The sequence below is a fragment of the Hypanus sabinus genome, chromosome 28 (genome assembly GCF_030144855.1).
Source record: "Hypanus sabinus isolate sHypSab1 chromosome 28, sHypSab1.hap1, whole genome shotgun sequence".
NCBI lineage: Eukaryota > Metazoa > Chordata > Chondrichthyes > Myliobatiformes > Dasyatidae > Hypanus > Hypanus sabinus.
This window is the reverse complement of record NC_082733.1, coordinates 14,985,569-15,002,661: the sequence shown is the minus strand read 5'-3', so window position 1 is coordinate 15,002,661 and position 17,093 is coordinate 14,985,569. Positions and strand designations below refer to the sequence as shown.

The 17,093-nt window shown below is 39.0% G+C and overlaps 1 protein-coding gene across 1 annotated transcript in view; it reads right to left on the bottom strand.

Annotated features, from left to right (window-relative positions):
- saxo2 (stabilizer of axonemal microtubules 2) overlaps window positions 1-17,093 on the bottom strand; it is a 40,292-nt gene that overhangs the window by 18,551 nt on the left and 4,648 nt on the right. The window contains exon 2 of the mRNA XM_059952646.1: window positions 11,418-11,597. Within this exon, the coding sequence (XP_059808629.1) occupies window positions 11,418-11,597 (180 nt within the window). The remainder of the gene's footprint in view (window positions 1-11,417; window positions 11,598-17,093) is intronic.

Here is a 17,093-nt window from a genome sequence, read left to right as displayed (position 1 = left end):
AGACTACACCATCGCTCCAGGAACATCAAAAGTCCTATGGCCTTAAATTAGTATTAGCAGAAGTGTAAATGCCAAGAAATGCCACCAGATCTGTACACCACTGACATGTCAATTCTCGCCAAAGCAGAGGTATCAGAAAGCTTATAATTCGCTGGAGAACAAATCACAATTGTCACAGCTACAAGTGTCCTATCAAGGGGGGTGGGGATCAGCTGACAATCATTCTAGCTTGATTCATGTTTCAGTTGGCAACATTTCCAAATTCTGCTGTCGTGCAAAGACTGTGTAGCCACCACTGGTATTGCAATAGAAACTGAAACATCTGCCATTAAAAACTGCACAATTGTTAGACCTGCATTTGCTGACATTGAAATGTACATTACTACCATGAGGGTATGGATGAACTTCAAGTACAGTACCTAACAAAGAATTATACACACTGTACTCCTCTGTGCTCGCCGAAATCTTGCCAGTTTATCACAAAGATCAAGGTACCTGACTTTTCTGTATACATTTGCATTCAACTTTGTCTGTAGGGTGGCCTAGTGAAATTATCATCTGAATCCTCCAGAGTAGAACTAGTGTTCAATTACCTTGGGGTTGGACACATGTTACTTTTCTTCCCCCCTCCCCCCCCCCCCCCCCCACTGCAGTGCACAGATAACAAATGCCCCAATTTCTTATGAATGCTTCGATCCAAGCTGGTAGATCAGAATAATAAATGCAGTACTGCTCTGTCTAACATTTCCTGGCTCATTTTTGTGTGATACATATGGCTCATACATGTGAAATAGAAAAAGCATACAGATAAGGCTGTGGTAGGTCTGGTGCTGGCTAACTTAGTTGTTTTCTAAATTAACTGAATATTATTTGTCCGAAGAAATTGTGGGCAAGTGATTAAGTGTATATAGGGGAATGGAGAGAATATGAATGTACAGTTAAACTCAACCATTTCTGATTGTCCTGTGGTTATTGGCTCTATGACATTTAGCACATTATTGTAAGTATCATCTTCTACAATGTGTTTGGAAGGCCCTTGCATTCTGAGTAAACATTTCCTGCAGAAGAGAGAGAAGATTATTAGTGTGTTTTGGTGTGTATGAATATGTGCAAGCCAGCAGAGTATGGGGAAAAAGAGTTAGAATCAGGCTGCAGGGCAACCAATTAAAATTTCAGCTGAAAACTATTAAAATTTTGAGACTATGGTTAAAGTAATAACAAGTACATATGAATTAAGATTGAATCAAAACAATGGCCAAAGTCATGAAACGTACTAATATCTGAATAAAACATCTCAGTTTGATAAAATTAGTGAAAAGGACCAGATGAAAAATACCAACAGTGATAAATTTATAACGATTCAGAAAATGCTTGAAGGAAAGGAAATGGCTGCTACTGATTTAGAGATAAGACCACGTGGTCAGTATGATCAAGTGTGTGAGCGATTGAAAGAGTTAACACAACTAATAAAGTCTTTTACTAATCAAAAGAAACTTTCAATAACCTACAAAAACTACAAGATAGGGGCAGTAAAAAGACAAGTGTGAATTTATGCATTAACTAAACGAGCAAAAGAACAAGAGGAATTCAATGGAAGTAACACATGCAAAATGCTGGAGGAACTTGTGTTTGCGTATGTTGCTTTGGATTTCCAGCATCTGCAGAATTTCTTGTGTTTTGTTTGGGAATCAGAAACAAAGTAAAACAATACAAGAAGGTGCACCCCTTCAAGTGGGTGGCCTTGCTAGCAATGCTTCCAGTAATGCTGCGAGTGATGCTAATGCTGGCACTCAACCCAGGGAAACACATAAGCTCTCCCTGAGGAATTACAGCTCACATCGAACAGTCTCTTCATGCAGTGCAACCATCCAAACTCCAGAGAATTGTAGCCTAATTCAAACAGTTCTCTGAGACAGCGTCACCATTTGAACTCTGAAGAATGGACATGGCATGGACTCTACCGTGAGAATGAGTGATGAAACAACAGGATGAACAGCTACATCATAACTTGCTTCAGTAAAGACCAAGATAGTGAAAACACACAGGACTGAAGATGAGACTATTGCTAATCAATGTATTGACAAGCTACTGGCAGATTTATCAACTATTGCACAAGCACTGGTATCTCTGCACAATAGGCAGAACAAAAGTTTTGATTGAAATCTGTGAATTTGTCAGGAGGAAGATCAGCTAAAATCCATACTGATTTTCAGTATCCATTTGGAATTGTTCATGATTTTGCAAACTCATGGACACAAAGAGGATTTCTTATGGCTGTAGGAACCCTAATCAAGAATGGCCAACTAGCACAAGAACTTATGGATGTTATACAATTGCCATCAGAAGTAGCTATATTAAAATATAAAAGCCACTCCAAAATGACTGCAATGGAAAGCCATGGATATGCACTTAGAAACATAGAAACATAGAAAATAGGTGCAGGAGTAGGCCATTCGGCCCTTCCAGCCTGCACCACCATTCAGTATGATCATGACTGATCATCCAACTCAGAACCCTGTACCTGCTTTCTCTCCATACCCCCTGATCCCTTTAGCCACAAGGGCCATATCTATCTTCCTCTTAAATATAGCCAATGAACCGGCCTCAACTGTTTCCTGTGGCAGAGAATTCCATAGATTCACCACTCTCTGTGTGAAGAAGTTTTTCCTCATCTCAGTCCTAAAAGGCTTCCCCTTTATCCTTAAACTTTGACCCCTCGTTCTGGACTTCCCCAACATTGGAAACAATCTTCCTGCATCTAGCCTGTCCAATCCCTTTAGAATTTTATACGTTTCAATAAGATCCCCCCCAAGCTTCTAAATTCCAGTGAGATAAGCCTAGACGATCCAGTCTTTCTTCATATGAAAGTCCTGCCATCCCAGGAATCAATCTGGTGAACCTTCTCTGTACTCCCTCTATGGCAAGAATGTCTTTCCTCAGATCAGGGGACCAAAACTGCACACAATATTCTAGGTGTGGTTTCACCAAGGCCTTGTACAACTGCAGTAGAACCTCCCTGCTCCTGTACTCAAGTCCTTTTGCTATGAATGCCAACATACTATTTGCCTTTTTCACCGCCTGCTGTACCTGTGTGCCCACCTTCAATGACTTGTGTACAATGATACCTAGGTCTCGTTGCATCTCCCCTTTTCCTAATCGGCTACCATTCAGATAATAATCTGTTTTCCTGTTCTTGCAACCAAAGTGGATAACCTCACATTTATCCACATTAAATTGCATCTGCCATGAATTTGCCCACTCACCTAACCTATCCAAGTCACCCTGCATCCTCTTAGCATCCTCCTCACAGCTAACACCGCCGCCCAGCTTCGTGTCATCTGCAAACTTGGAGATGCTGCATTTAATTCCCTCATCTAAATCATTAATATATATTGTAAACAACTGGGGTCCCAGCACTGAGCCTTGCGCTACCCCGCTAGTCACTGCCTGCCATTCTGAAAAGGTCCCATTTACTCCCACTCTTTGTTTCCTGTCTGCCAACTAATTCCCTATCCACATCAATACCATATCCCCAATACCATATGCTTTAAGTTTGCACACTAATCTCCGGTGTGGGACCTTGTCAAAAGCCTTTTGAAAATCTAAATATACCACATCCACTGGCTCTCCCCCATCCACTTTACTAGTTACATCTTCAAAAAATTCTATAAGATTCGTCAGACATGATTTTCCTTTCACAAATCCATGCTGACTTTGTCCAATGATTTCACCTCTTTCCAAATGTGCTGTTATCACATCTTTGATAACCGACTCAAGCATTTTCCCCACCACCGATGTCAGACTACTCGGGCCCCGGATTCTCTCTCCCCCCTTTTTTTAAAAACTGGGGTTACATTAGCCACCCTCCAACCCTCAGGAACTAATCCAGAATCTAAGGAGTTTTGAAAAATTATCACTAATGCATCCACTATTTCTCGGGCTACTTCCTTAAGCACTCTGGGATGCAGACCATCTGGCCCTGGGGATTTATCTGCCTTTAATCCCTTCAATTTACCTAACACCACTTCCCTACTAACATGAATTTCCCTTAGTTCTTCCATCTCACTAGACTCTCGCTCCCTTACAATTTCCGGAAGATTATTTATGTCTTCCTTAGTGAAGACAGAACCAAAGTAGTTATTCAACTGGTCTGCCACGTCTTTGTTCCCAATGATCAATTCACCTGTTTCTGACTGTAAGGGACCTACATTTGTCGTGACCAATTTTTTTCTTTTCACGTATCTATAAAAGCTTTTACAGTCAGTTTTTATGTTCCCTGCCAGCTTTCCCTCATAATCTTTTTTCCTTTTCCTAATTAAGCCCTTTGTCCTCCTCTGCTGGTCTCTGAATATCTCCCAGTCCTCAGGTGTGCCGCTTTTTTTTTGCTAATTTATATGTTTCTTTGGACTTGATACTATCCCTAATTTCCCTTGTCAGCCAGGGGTGCACTACCTTCCCTGGTTTATTCTTTTGCCAAACTGGGATGAACAATTGTTGTAGTTCATCCATGCGATCTTTAAATGCTTGCCATTGCATATCCACCGTCAACCCTTTAAGTATCATTTGCCAGTCTATCTTAGCTAATTCACGTTTCATACCTTCAAAGTTACCCTTCTTTAAGTTCGGAAACTTTGTTTCTGAGTTAACTATGTCACTCTCCATCTTAATGAAGAATTCCACCATATTATGGTCACTCTTACCCAAGGGGCCTTGCACAACAAGATTGCTAACTAACCCTTCCTCATTACTCAATATCCAATTTAGAATGGCCTGCTCTCCAGTTGGTTCCTCGACATGTGGGTTCAGAAAACCATCCCACATACATTCCAAGAAATCCTCTTCCTCAGCACCCTTACCAATTTGGTTCACCCAATCTATATGTAGATTGAAGTCACCCATTATAACTACTAATTCCTTTATTGCACGCATTTCTAATTTCCTGTTTAATGCCATCACCAACCTCACTACTACTGTTAGGTGGCCTGTACACAACTCCCACCAGCGTTTCTGCCCCTTAGTGTTATGCAGCTCTACCCATATTGATCCCACATCCTCCAGGCTAATGTCCTTCCTTTCTACTGCGTTAATCTCCTCTCAAACCAGCAATGCTACCCCACATCCTTTTCTTTCCTGTCTATCCCTCCTGAATATTGAATATCCCTGGATGTTGAGCTCCCATCTTTGGTCACCCTGGAGCCATGTCTCTGTGATCCCAACTATATCATATTCATTAATAACTATCTGCACATTCAATTCATCTACCTTGTTACGAATGCTCCTCGCATTGACACACAAAGCCTTCAGGCTTGTTTTTACAACACTCTTAGCCCTTATACAATTATGTTGAAAAGTAGCTCTTTTTGCTTTTTGCCCTGGATTTGCCTGCCTGCCGTTTTTACTTTTCACCTTACTTTTTGGTTCTACCCTCATTTTACACCCCTCTCTCTCTCTGCACTTCTTCCCATCCCCCTGCCACATTAGTTTAAAGCCTCCTGAACAGCAGTAGCAAACACTCCCCCTAGTGCATTGGTTCCAGTCCAGCCCAGGTGCAGACCGTCCTGTTTATACTGGTCCCACCTCCCCCAGAACAGGTTGAAAGCCCCAGAAATTTGAATCCCTCCCCCTTGCACCATTTTTCAAGCCACATATTCATCTGAAATATCCTCCTATTTCTACTCTGACTAGCACATGGCACTGGTAGTAATCCAGAGATGATCACCTTTGTGGTCCTACTTTTTAGTTTATCTCCTAACTCCTTAAATTCACCTTGTAGGACCTCACCCCATTTTTTTTTTACCAATATCGTTGGTACCTATGTGCACCACGACCACTGGCTGTTCACCCTCCCATTCCAGAATGTCCTGCAGCCGCTCAGAGACATCCTTGACTCTCGCACCAGGGAGGCAACATACCATCCTGGAGTCTTGTTTGCGGCTGCAGAAACTCCTATCTATTTCCCTTACAATCGAATCCCCCATCACTATAGATCTCCCACTCCTTTTCTCTCCTTCCTGTGCCACAGAGCCACCCATGGTGCAATGAACTTGGCTGCTGCTGCCTTCCCCTGATGAGACATCTCCCCCAACAGTATCCAAAACAGTATATCTGTTTAGGAGGGAGATGACCTCAGGGGACTCCTGCACTACCTGCTGACTGCTATGCTGTCTAGTGGCCACCCCTTCCCTTTCTGCCTGTGTAGCCTTTACCTGCGGTGTGGCCAACTCACTAAACGTGCTATTCATGACTTTCTCAGCATCGCGGATGCTCCAGTATGAATCCAATTGCAGCTCCAGACGCTCAATGTGGTCTGCCAGAAGCTGCAGTTGGACACACTTCCTGCACACATAGTCATCAGGGACACTGGAAGTATCCCTGATTTCCCATATGCTGCAGGATGAACAAACCATGGGGCCGATCTCAGCTGCCATGACCTACCCAATACTTGCCTCAACTTGGGGGACAAATTTGCAAATAAGGCATCATGGGAGGAAATAAAAGTAAAATAAATACCAGGAACATTTATAGCGAACCCAAAAATGGGATTATGGAGAAGAAGTTGAACTCTGTATCACAGAAAAACATACAAGAGATGGAAGCTCAATGTTCTCCATGAGAAAAGTGGTCTGGTTGGAGAATGGTGGAAGTTACGCTGTGATGGAGTATGGAGCTATACGAGCTATAGACTAGTAGCCCCAGGTATGTTGCTTCCTTATCTGCTACAACAAATACACTCTCTAGGACACATTGGAGTTGAAAAGATGATCAACAGATGATCACCACTAGATTCTCCTAGTGGTGCTGGAATTCGAAGTTCAGGACACAATCTCGACAAGTACTGAAAGATGCATGACATGGCAGAAAACGAATCCTGGAACAGTGGAAAAGGTACTGCAATTAGTGTTGTTATATCTGATCCATTTTTACATTTAAAGTGGAATATATTTCTTTAAAAAGTGTCAAGGATACTCAGACATACTAGTAATAGTGGACAAGCTTTCAAGATGGGTGGTCAGGAAAGCCCCTGACACGCACACAGCAAAAGCTTTGATCAAGGGCTATGTTCCTAGATGGGGATTGCCATTGATTCAGATCAAGGAACACATTTCACTGGGTGTGTTTGTCAGGAATTATGTCTTGAATGTTCTTTAAGTTGTCCATGTCACCCAAAGTCACCAGGACAGGTTAAACGAGTCATTGGAACCATCAAACAATGATTGACTAAGTATCATTAGGAAGGTATACCATGGCCTACTATAGTCCTGTGTAGCTTCAGAGCAACCTCAAACATTAAAATTAAACCAAGTCTATTTGAGGTGTCACAACCAGGAGCCAGAGCCAGGAGCCAGAGGCTGATATACACATCATGGCAGATGATATAGTTAACTGCCGTGTGAAGTTAACCCAGACTGTCCAGTCTACTTCTCAACAGGTTTCTGCCACTTGGATTGATCCAACAGAAGGACGCACTTTGATTTCTGGTGAGTGGGTCCTGATTAAGAAACCACATAAGGAACCACTGGGGGAAGGGTGGGAAGGTCCTTATCAAGTACTGTTTATTACAAACTTGGTGTGAAAGTGGAAGTAAAAGTAAATGGATACACGGCAGGCACTGACAAGGACAATAAGCACAGTGGTCGATGTGCTGGTAACTTTTTTGTCACAGTTCCCACACTGTTGGGCTACAGTAAGCAAATCACTAACCAGTCAAAGACTTAAAGCAAGTTGACAAACTACTGTACTAAACATTATGAAGTTTATTCTAATATTATTAGTTATTGTTATATTTTTGCCAATTTTCCTTACTTATAATGTGCCAGTTGAGATGACTCATAAGGTATACTTGCAAGTATCTGATGAATTTACTGAAGCTGTTAATGACTCTAGCTGTTGGGTATGTCAATATATACTGAACACTTTAAAATAATCACGGATGCTAGGCATTCCTACAGATCTAGAATAAATGTTGCCCTCTTTATTAAACATTCCAGCAATGGCAATGCTGACGTTATGCTGATAATTCATTATTAAGGGAATATAAATATACATCGATCATGCCTCCCACATATTATCTTAAACTGGATCACTTATGTAAATATTATCAGGATGATTTAGGGAATATCATATCTAACCAAATTTATGTCTTATCCTGGGAAATATCCACATCTAATATTCATGACAAAGCTATTAAGTATTTTCATATGTTAGCTATAAAAGCTACCTTTAGCTTGACTTCCATTCCAGTGGGCATAGTTTATGCACTTACACTCCACATTGTTCTAAATGGGGTAATGACTCTGGAATTTTTATTGATGATCAGAAATATATTACAATTCGATAAAACTCTTGTCAAGTAATAAGAAACAGTCCAAGTTCATGGAAAAATACACACTATAGGGGCAGCAAATGAACCTATACTTCTCTTCCATGTAATTGGTAAGATCTTGTCACTTAGGGTGTGTTTTTCATGCCATGAGACATACTCACACCTTACCTTTACCTCTTGAGTCCAGGAGTAAACAAGACATTTCAGAAGGAGCTAGCTCTGCATTAATTTTATTCCCATTTTATGATGTTGCAAGGAGTATAAGAAGTATTAAAAATGTTGCTGCAGCCATAGAAAGAGTAAGCAATGACACTGCTGAAGCCTTGGAAAATATAACAGAAATGGTCACCATTTGTAAGATAGTCTCACAAAATTACATGGCATTAGATCTTCTTTTAACAGTTGGGGAGGGGGACATGTGCAGTTATAGGCAAGGAGTGTTGTACTTGCATTCTGAAGATATAACTAATTTGGCTGATCACATTGGTAAAGAAGCAGTTTAAAATATATAATCTGATGGATGAGATTTCTTTGGTTCGATCATTTAAGTTTCAACAGACAGGATTACTCAATATTATGTCATATTTTTCATACTTATATGCCTTATAATAATTTACATATTTTTATTTGTTTAAAGGTAATTATTAACAGTATAGTTCAAATTCAGGTATGTGTGCCTACCAATCTGCTGAACCATGACATAATCTTATAAATACTTCGAAGTAAAGGGATGTATGTGGTGTCCAGGGAGGAGTTGCACCTCTGGTGAAGAAGCTTGTTTTGTGAATTCCAGGGCAGCTCATTCACCTATGGTCCCCACTGGACATTCACTTCTCACCTGTTGCTCCAAGGGGTTGTGGGCATGTGACAGCAGCCACACCCTGGTACACCTCTTCAACAGACAAGCTGAACCAGGTGAGGCCTCATACCCTTGGTGAGAAAAGGGTATGTTTGCCATAGCATGCCAAGTCAGCTCTGGCGGACTGGGCAGATGAGATCTACTGTGAGATCCAATGGCCTGGAAGATGGTACTAAAACGCTCCGTGGAGATTTAAGGACATGACAAGGCACAGAAGATGTCATGGTCATCCACTGCAATTAAGGAAGATCCCAATTTGTGATAGTTGTTCATACGACTGGACCTGGACCTCAGAAGTCAAGACAGTGGAACTGCTCAAGTGCAAAGGCTTTTCCACTTTAAAAACTCTCCCGTACTTTCCCTTTGAAGCTTACGGTATCTATGTTACATATGTCATAATAATAAAAAACTAATTAGTTTTATTATTATATCATATGTAACATAGATACTGCAAGTTTTTTTGCCTCTGAATTTTCAGATGTAATGAATTTAATTGTGTGACTTACAAAGAAGGGGTGGATTGCTGGATCTGACTGTTTAATTCTCAGGTTAGACAGTTTGTTATTTTCTTTGTAGTGTTACAATTAATTGGTTGTATTTTATATAGTTACTTATATAAAATAACATTATAATTCCTGGTGGCTATAGTATGCAATTAACTGTTTAATATGCCTCTAGTGGCTAAACAAAGTATAATTCTGGAAAGATCTAAGTTTTTATTTGTTCTGCATTAAGTGAATAACTGATTTCCTTTGGTTACCTTGGTACTGAAATAATGAATAAGTATTCCTAATTGATTTATTCTTATCTATTGATTTGCGTGGAATTTTCCTTATCAGTAGTATAAAAATAATTGTTTTGTGTTTGGCACCATCTTTAATCTTAGATTTCCTATCACTGACTGCTCAGTTTTCCTCTGTTCTGTCAATTCTTAATAAAACAATTGCAAAGCAACAAGCTTTGTGACTTGCTCCTGACTTCTAAAAGAAACTTGGATTAAACACCAGAATTCAACATCAGTGATGACCTGATATCCCTGCTTATACATTTGTACTTCCATTTCATCTCAGCCCTGTGAGAAATCCCTTGAATCCCTGGATTCTAAATTCTCCTCACATTTATTGATATCAAGATTGGCTCTAGTGAATCTTGGAGACCAGCTACACATCTGTGGAGCAGTTCATCTTCACCGTCGATTGAATTGCAGCTGTGGTTTGATACTGTAGTCAGCACCCACAAGATGTGAAAATTGTTATTTGTTAGTGCTGGTTGATTATAAATGAGGATCTAATGCTCATGGAATAATTTGTGCTGAACACAGGCTATGCAGAAAATAAATGCAATTCATATTCAAATATATGTATGCTCTTGAAAAACCCATGGAATTGAAAACAACATATCTCTGGCACTGGAACAAAAGGCACAAAACCCCCAGCAGCATCAGTGTAGCACATGTTCTTATTAGCTTAGAAATCTTCTAGCTATACTCTCTGATGAAGAATTTGTACTAATCATTCATGACTGTTTCATCAATATTCCAAAATCTTGAAACTTGTTATACCTTCTGACAGTTCATCTAACTTGTGTTGACTGCAAAATTGTAAAATTCTCCACATATTATTAAGAGTCATTTAAACCTTAACCACCTACAAAGTGTGCCATCTTTTTCACGGTTCCTACTAATGTTCGCCAATCATGAAAGAGTACAAAAACTCCAAACAGATTATTTCTAAATGGATTACCTGCATTCTTACGTTTAATTTCTAAGAGAAGAAGTTGTGTTATAGATTTCAATTTCTACATTACTCATCTAAAAATGAACCCCACTAATTTAAAATCTGTGAGGAAACCAATAAAAATGACAAAACAGTCTCTAAGTCTACCATTGATAAATGGCCAAAGAAGTTTTAACAAATGATTTTTATGCAAGGAACATATTGTTACTGGAGACAATTTCTGCCTTGTATATAAAATTAATTATTTTGAATTAATGTCCAAATACAAGGACTTGATGAATGTGCACTGAATCATGAATCATGCACTTGATGAATGTGCACTGAATCATGCACTGAATCACTGAATCATGCACTTATCGTAATGACAAATTTCTGTTGTGTTACTACCCTAAATATAGTAGCACAAATAACAGGATCAATGGAAAATTAGCTAAGCTATTACATTTTTATGCCTGTATATGCCTTACAGATATCCAAACTATTTTTTTAAGACATTTACTTAAATGTTGAGTTGCCGTCCATTTTGACACGATTACATAGATATTCCGTCTTTGGCTTAAAGCTGCCGGGAGGCTTGATATCACCATATGGAGGATATTTCTCATGGTATTCAGTCAATAAGCAAGGCTCCAGTGCCTTATCGAATAATCTTGTTGGCAAATGTGGGCAATGATGTCGTCTGTAAAATAAAAAGGACATAATATTTACTGATGAATACACATTTTTTTGATAGTGATCAGGAGAAAGGACAAAATAAATTCAATACAAGTGTCTACGTTTATATATTACAATACTGCCACATAGTGGTGCAGAATACAGTCTTAAAATTACTTTGGAAATTGATTAAAACAGTGAAATTAACTATTCAGATTAAATTAAAAAGAACTTTTGATAACAGAGCAAAGAAAAAAGGTAAGCAAACACACATATATTAACAGTAACTATGGTGTCTAGCTCATACGGTCGAATTATTGGACAGAGCTATCTGATAGTGTTGTCTTATCAAATTGTACATGTTACGCACAATGGAAATGATGACAAAAACTGATCAGTATCAACAGTACACAAGTTAACTTCCACACATTAGTTCTATTGAATGAGAAATTTTTGTTAATAGTTTAAAGTGTAACGTTATTTTAGTAAATACAGTACATGTAGTTAATTACATTTGATAATCTATAAGAATATGCCATGTTTCATTTCCAAAACAGTCACCTTTTTTGTTCCTAGCACTCATAATTGTACTCTGCTTTATAAAGGCTGCTAAACTTCTGAGGTAAAATTTTAATGCACCTTGGTCTATTGCTGGGACTGCAAGTTGCAAAATAACATTCTGCTGGATAAAAAAGTGCAACATTAGTACAATAGTCAAAGAATGACACACTGAAAAACTTACTCCTTTCAGGAATGACTGACATTTATTATACATTTAAATAGAACTGTTATGAAATAAAATACAACAAAAATATATTAATATCAGAAACAGAAACAAAAGTTGGCTTCTTGGATCTACTCCACCATTCAATAAGTCCTTTTATTTAGCACCGCTTTCTTGTACTAACCCCATATTTCTCAATACCCTTAACATCAAAATTCTATTAATTTCTGCCTAGAAAATACGTAGTAAGCCTCCACAACCATGCTTGGTAGGGAATTCCAAAGATTCACTGCCCTCTAAAGAAATTTCTTCTCATTTTAATCTTATGGAGTCAACACCTTTTCTTGAGACCGTTTCACCTGATTTTAGACACACTTATTAGGGTAAAACAGCATTCCCTGCATCTATTCTGTCAAGCCCAGCAAGAATTTTGTATTTTGAATGAAAGAAAGAAAGCCAATTTAAGATCAGGTTGAAAGATCTGCAAGACTTCAGGATGTTTGGAATCCTCCAATGAAGTCAACTATTGAATGTTTGTCATTTGATCAGTCATTTCCTTGGTCAAGATAAGTGGTTTGATTTCCTTCTGGGATTTCTCCATGTCTCCACTTCTGTTCTATGATGCCTGATCCCCAACACGAGTTGTAATTGTCCAAACCCACATCTTACACTCTAGATCTTTTTTCAGATTCCTTTGAGAATCACTGTCTTAATATCTCTCTCACCATAGTGGAAGATTGTACATGCATGCTTGGGCTTCTCAATCAACTCTTGAATTTACTATGCACAACTTCACAGTTATGGGGTTTATAGTGATTACATGCAGATAATTCCAACATGAGAACATTTGTTTCCCCACAATTTTGTAAGAAGCTGCCATGGCTCAGTGCATAGCAACAAGTTAGACTGAATTCTCTCCATCAGCCTGTGGACTCCATCTTAACCATGAAGCTTTGCCCCACACAGTCTTATCAGCAGGATGCAAATTCTTATTCAACATGATTCTTTTAGCATTGTATTTACAAAGAAATGAAATACAATCCTTGTTATTTTTTGGATAGATAGACATAATTCCCACAAAATCAAAATTTAAATAATTGATCTGACTTTTTAAAGTTCCAATGTTTCTACAGTACAGATAGACAAAAAGATTATTAGTTGGCTTTTTTAGAAAACATTCCTTTTTAAGGATGTTGGTATCCTTGTTAGACAGCATCTATACCATAGCAACAAATGCCTATGAGAAAATGGGGGTGAACTAGCTTCTTGAAATGCTGATGTTAGTCTGTTGAACACCTTATTGGGCAAGAGGTTATAGGATTTAAAGACACTACCATATACTTTTCTTCAGACAGGTGAGGCTCATCAGCCTTGGATGGCAGCCTGCCTGGAAGGAAAACTCTGATTTTAAACCTCTGCTGAGTTGTGGCCACACCCACCTATGAGAAAAGCTTCGGGAGTAAACCTTTAGAAAGAAATCTGGAGCCAGAGTCCCTAAGACAGTTTGATGTTGCTTACAACCTCATTCTGGCACCTCTGCAACAACACTAGTGCCAAGCTGTATTGATGCTTGCTCCTCCCTTGGAGTACAACAGCAACGTGGAGAGGGGGAACCCACTGCATGGGCAACAGCTGGTTCTTCAAATCCTCCACCCCGGAGAAGACACAGTCCACCAGAGATGCAAGCCCATGATCCCCTGCGATCGATGGCTGCCTACTACTACTATATATTTCCAAAACAGGATATAGTGTGATTTTATTGAGCACCTTCAGATGGTGATGCACCTATGCAGGTGTTGTCAGTCTCTTCTTTGGTTGTAAGATCGCAGGTGCTCTTGGAATAACCTAACAAGTAAATGCACTGCAATTTTTAGATGTTAAACACAATAGCTATAGAGCTCTGGTGGGGGAGGAAAAAGATGTTAATGGAAGGGGAAAGCTAACTATGTTGTTTGGATAGTTTTGAGTTTCCTGAATAGTTGGAAATCAAATGAAAAATATGCCATTGTACTCCTGATGTAACTTGGAAGAGATTAGGAAGATGTTTAGTGTCTTCAGTTGAGTCACTCACTTCAGGGTTCCTTGGCATGTTCTGTTTATTTTGTAGCTGCACTATTTATGTTGCTGGTTCAGATGCATTTCTGGTGAATGGTGATTTCTGATTGGATGCAAATAAATCAAGACTTGATTCTGTACCGTAAGTGCTTCTGAGTGGAATAAAAGTTATGGACAAAATGTTCCTCTCAATTGATAACCATTTTATGGCTTATATTTCCTTTGGTCTCTTTATATTTCACTATTCTTTATGTCTTTAAATCTCTCAATATGATTTTATCACCAATACTGAATTTATAGCTTATACTATTTTTCTAAAGAAGATAGAGCATGCAAGTTTTGAGTTTTAACAATTTGAGGGACAGAGTTTTAGTGAACTGCATTTATTGCTTTTAGTTAAAAGGAATACATTAAATTGGTGGAAACCTTGAGGATGGTGCTGAGAACAGTCACCACGCGAGGATTAAGTGATGGGCAATGGGCTAAGGTATACCAAGGGAAGATTAAGTCCTATACTGATGGTAAGAATTGCTGATGGAGATGGTATGGAATCTGTGACCACTTAAGCAGGGTTGGCAGGCAACAGGTACTCAAACAAGAGAAAATCTGCAGATGCTGGAAATCCATACTGCAGGAATCCACACACACAAAATGCTGGAGGAACTCAGCAGGCCAGGCAGCATCTTGGGAAAAAGTACATTTAACGTTTTGGGCCAATACCCTTTTGCAGGACTCGACATTTCGGGCTGAGACCCTTCGGCAGGACTCGATGTTTCAGCCCAAAACATCAACTGTATTTTTTCCCATTGATGTTGCCTGGCCTGCTGAGGCAACAGGTTCATTTGTGGCTTAGTTGGAGCATGGGGAGAGACTCCATGAAGTCAGTCTGAAGCTCAGGCATGACATTTCTCCCTTAATTTTAAGTATGTTGCAGATACTTGATCCCACTTTCTAAATGGCTAGTTGTCTGGATACTGAAGGATTCTTAGAACTCCCGAATTTGCTCACTGGCAGGAGATGGGAGGGAAAAGGAAATAAATCCAAGCTTGTAAGTGTTATAATTTTCTCTTTTGCACACACAGTAGATTACAAAATAGTTTTGTCTACTCATAGCTTCCAGGGAACACTATAGCAACCAAACATTAAAACAACATATAACATCTTTGCCATACACTCAGTACCACTGATTTCTTAAATCAAATTATTTTCAAAATGTCACAGGTAAAGGCATTTCTACAAATTAGACTTTCCACTTTGAGTGACACTAGCAAATGGCATTTAAGCTACAACAATTAACTTACTAATTTTATGAAGCAATTTTCTGCTCAATTTCTTTCAACAGGCACAAAAATAAAATCTTATGCAAATCACATAGTGGGGCAATACTTCAAATGCAATAGTTTTTCTTGTATCTCTAAATATCACTTGTTAAAAGTGGTCATCTGAAACACTATTGTTTATCAACATAATTAAAAATAGGCTTATTAGGAGAAAAACAATCAGAACATCAAGTTTACTCTCTATGAATAAACCAATTTCAATAAACTGAAATGAATTTATAAATAATTTATACATAACCTACAAGTTCCTTTGATGTATTAATTTTTAAAATTTATTTAATACTTAAAAGCTTTGTGCCTATCAGTTAAGTACCTCTGTGACTGAAAACAATTTTATGAACTTCCCTTAAAGATTGCATATGGAAATGGTCAGAATTTTAAAATCTTTAGCTCTAGTAATAATATTTAATTGGATCCTAAGAGCTTTAGAATAGCCTCCACACTGCAGCATAGCCCTCCCATAAAGCAACCAGTGCAGTCTGCACTTGATTCAAGCCATTCAGTAATTCTGTATGCAACAGAAGTCTTCGAGCCACCTAACTTGATACTGGACCTTGCACCCTAATAGTCAGAGTTACTGCAGTTTTACATCCTCCATCAACCTCTGCACGCTCAATTCAAATGATATTTCCTTTCTCCAGCAAACGAATCCTTGTTTCATACATTGCTTGTGGATTCCTGTAATGGCATAGTTATTCTGAACCTTTCAAAAATACTGTCCTGGAATTCAACTGACTCAATCCAATCTATATTCATAGTTGCTGGCATGTTCCGTGGTCACACATGATGCTGGATACTGAACCCATCTGTCTTCATCTTCTTCATAATTCAGTGTCCCTCCTCCAAAGGTATCCAAAACTCTTTAGTGAACAATAAAATCATTGTTGGGGAAAAAAAGTTTCTGCTGTGAGTGAAATTGACAATTCAGAGAGCTGTGGGGCTGCACAAGTGGAGCTGCTGCCTTACAGTTCCAGTGACCCTGTTGTCTGTATGGAGTTTGTATGTTCTCCCAGTAACCTCACTGGTTTTCCCCAGGTGCTAAAGGCACGCAGATTTACTACATAAATTGGCTATTATGTAGGGACATTAGTGCTGACAAGGGTTAATAAAATTGTTTTGGGTATTTGATGGTTACTATTGATTCATTGGGCTGATGGACCTGTTTCCATGCTGTAGAAGCAAAAAGTGCAATGTTTATGGTGCTTCTGCACCAATGAAAAGACAGATTAAACAAAATCGTTTACATATCAAAGACCGAAGGCTCCTGGGGAACAATTAATTTTGAGATTGCCAGAGGTATCATGACTTCAAATTAACACACTGATGGGTCCTGATGAAGGGTCTCAGCTGAAACACCAACTGTCTTTTCCTATCCATGGATGCTACCTGACCTACTGAGCTC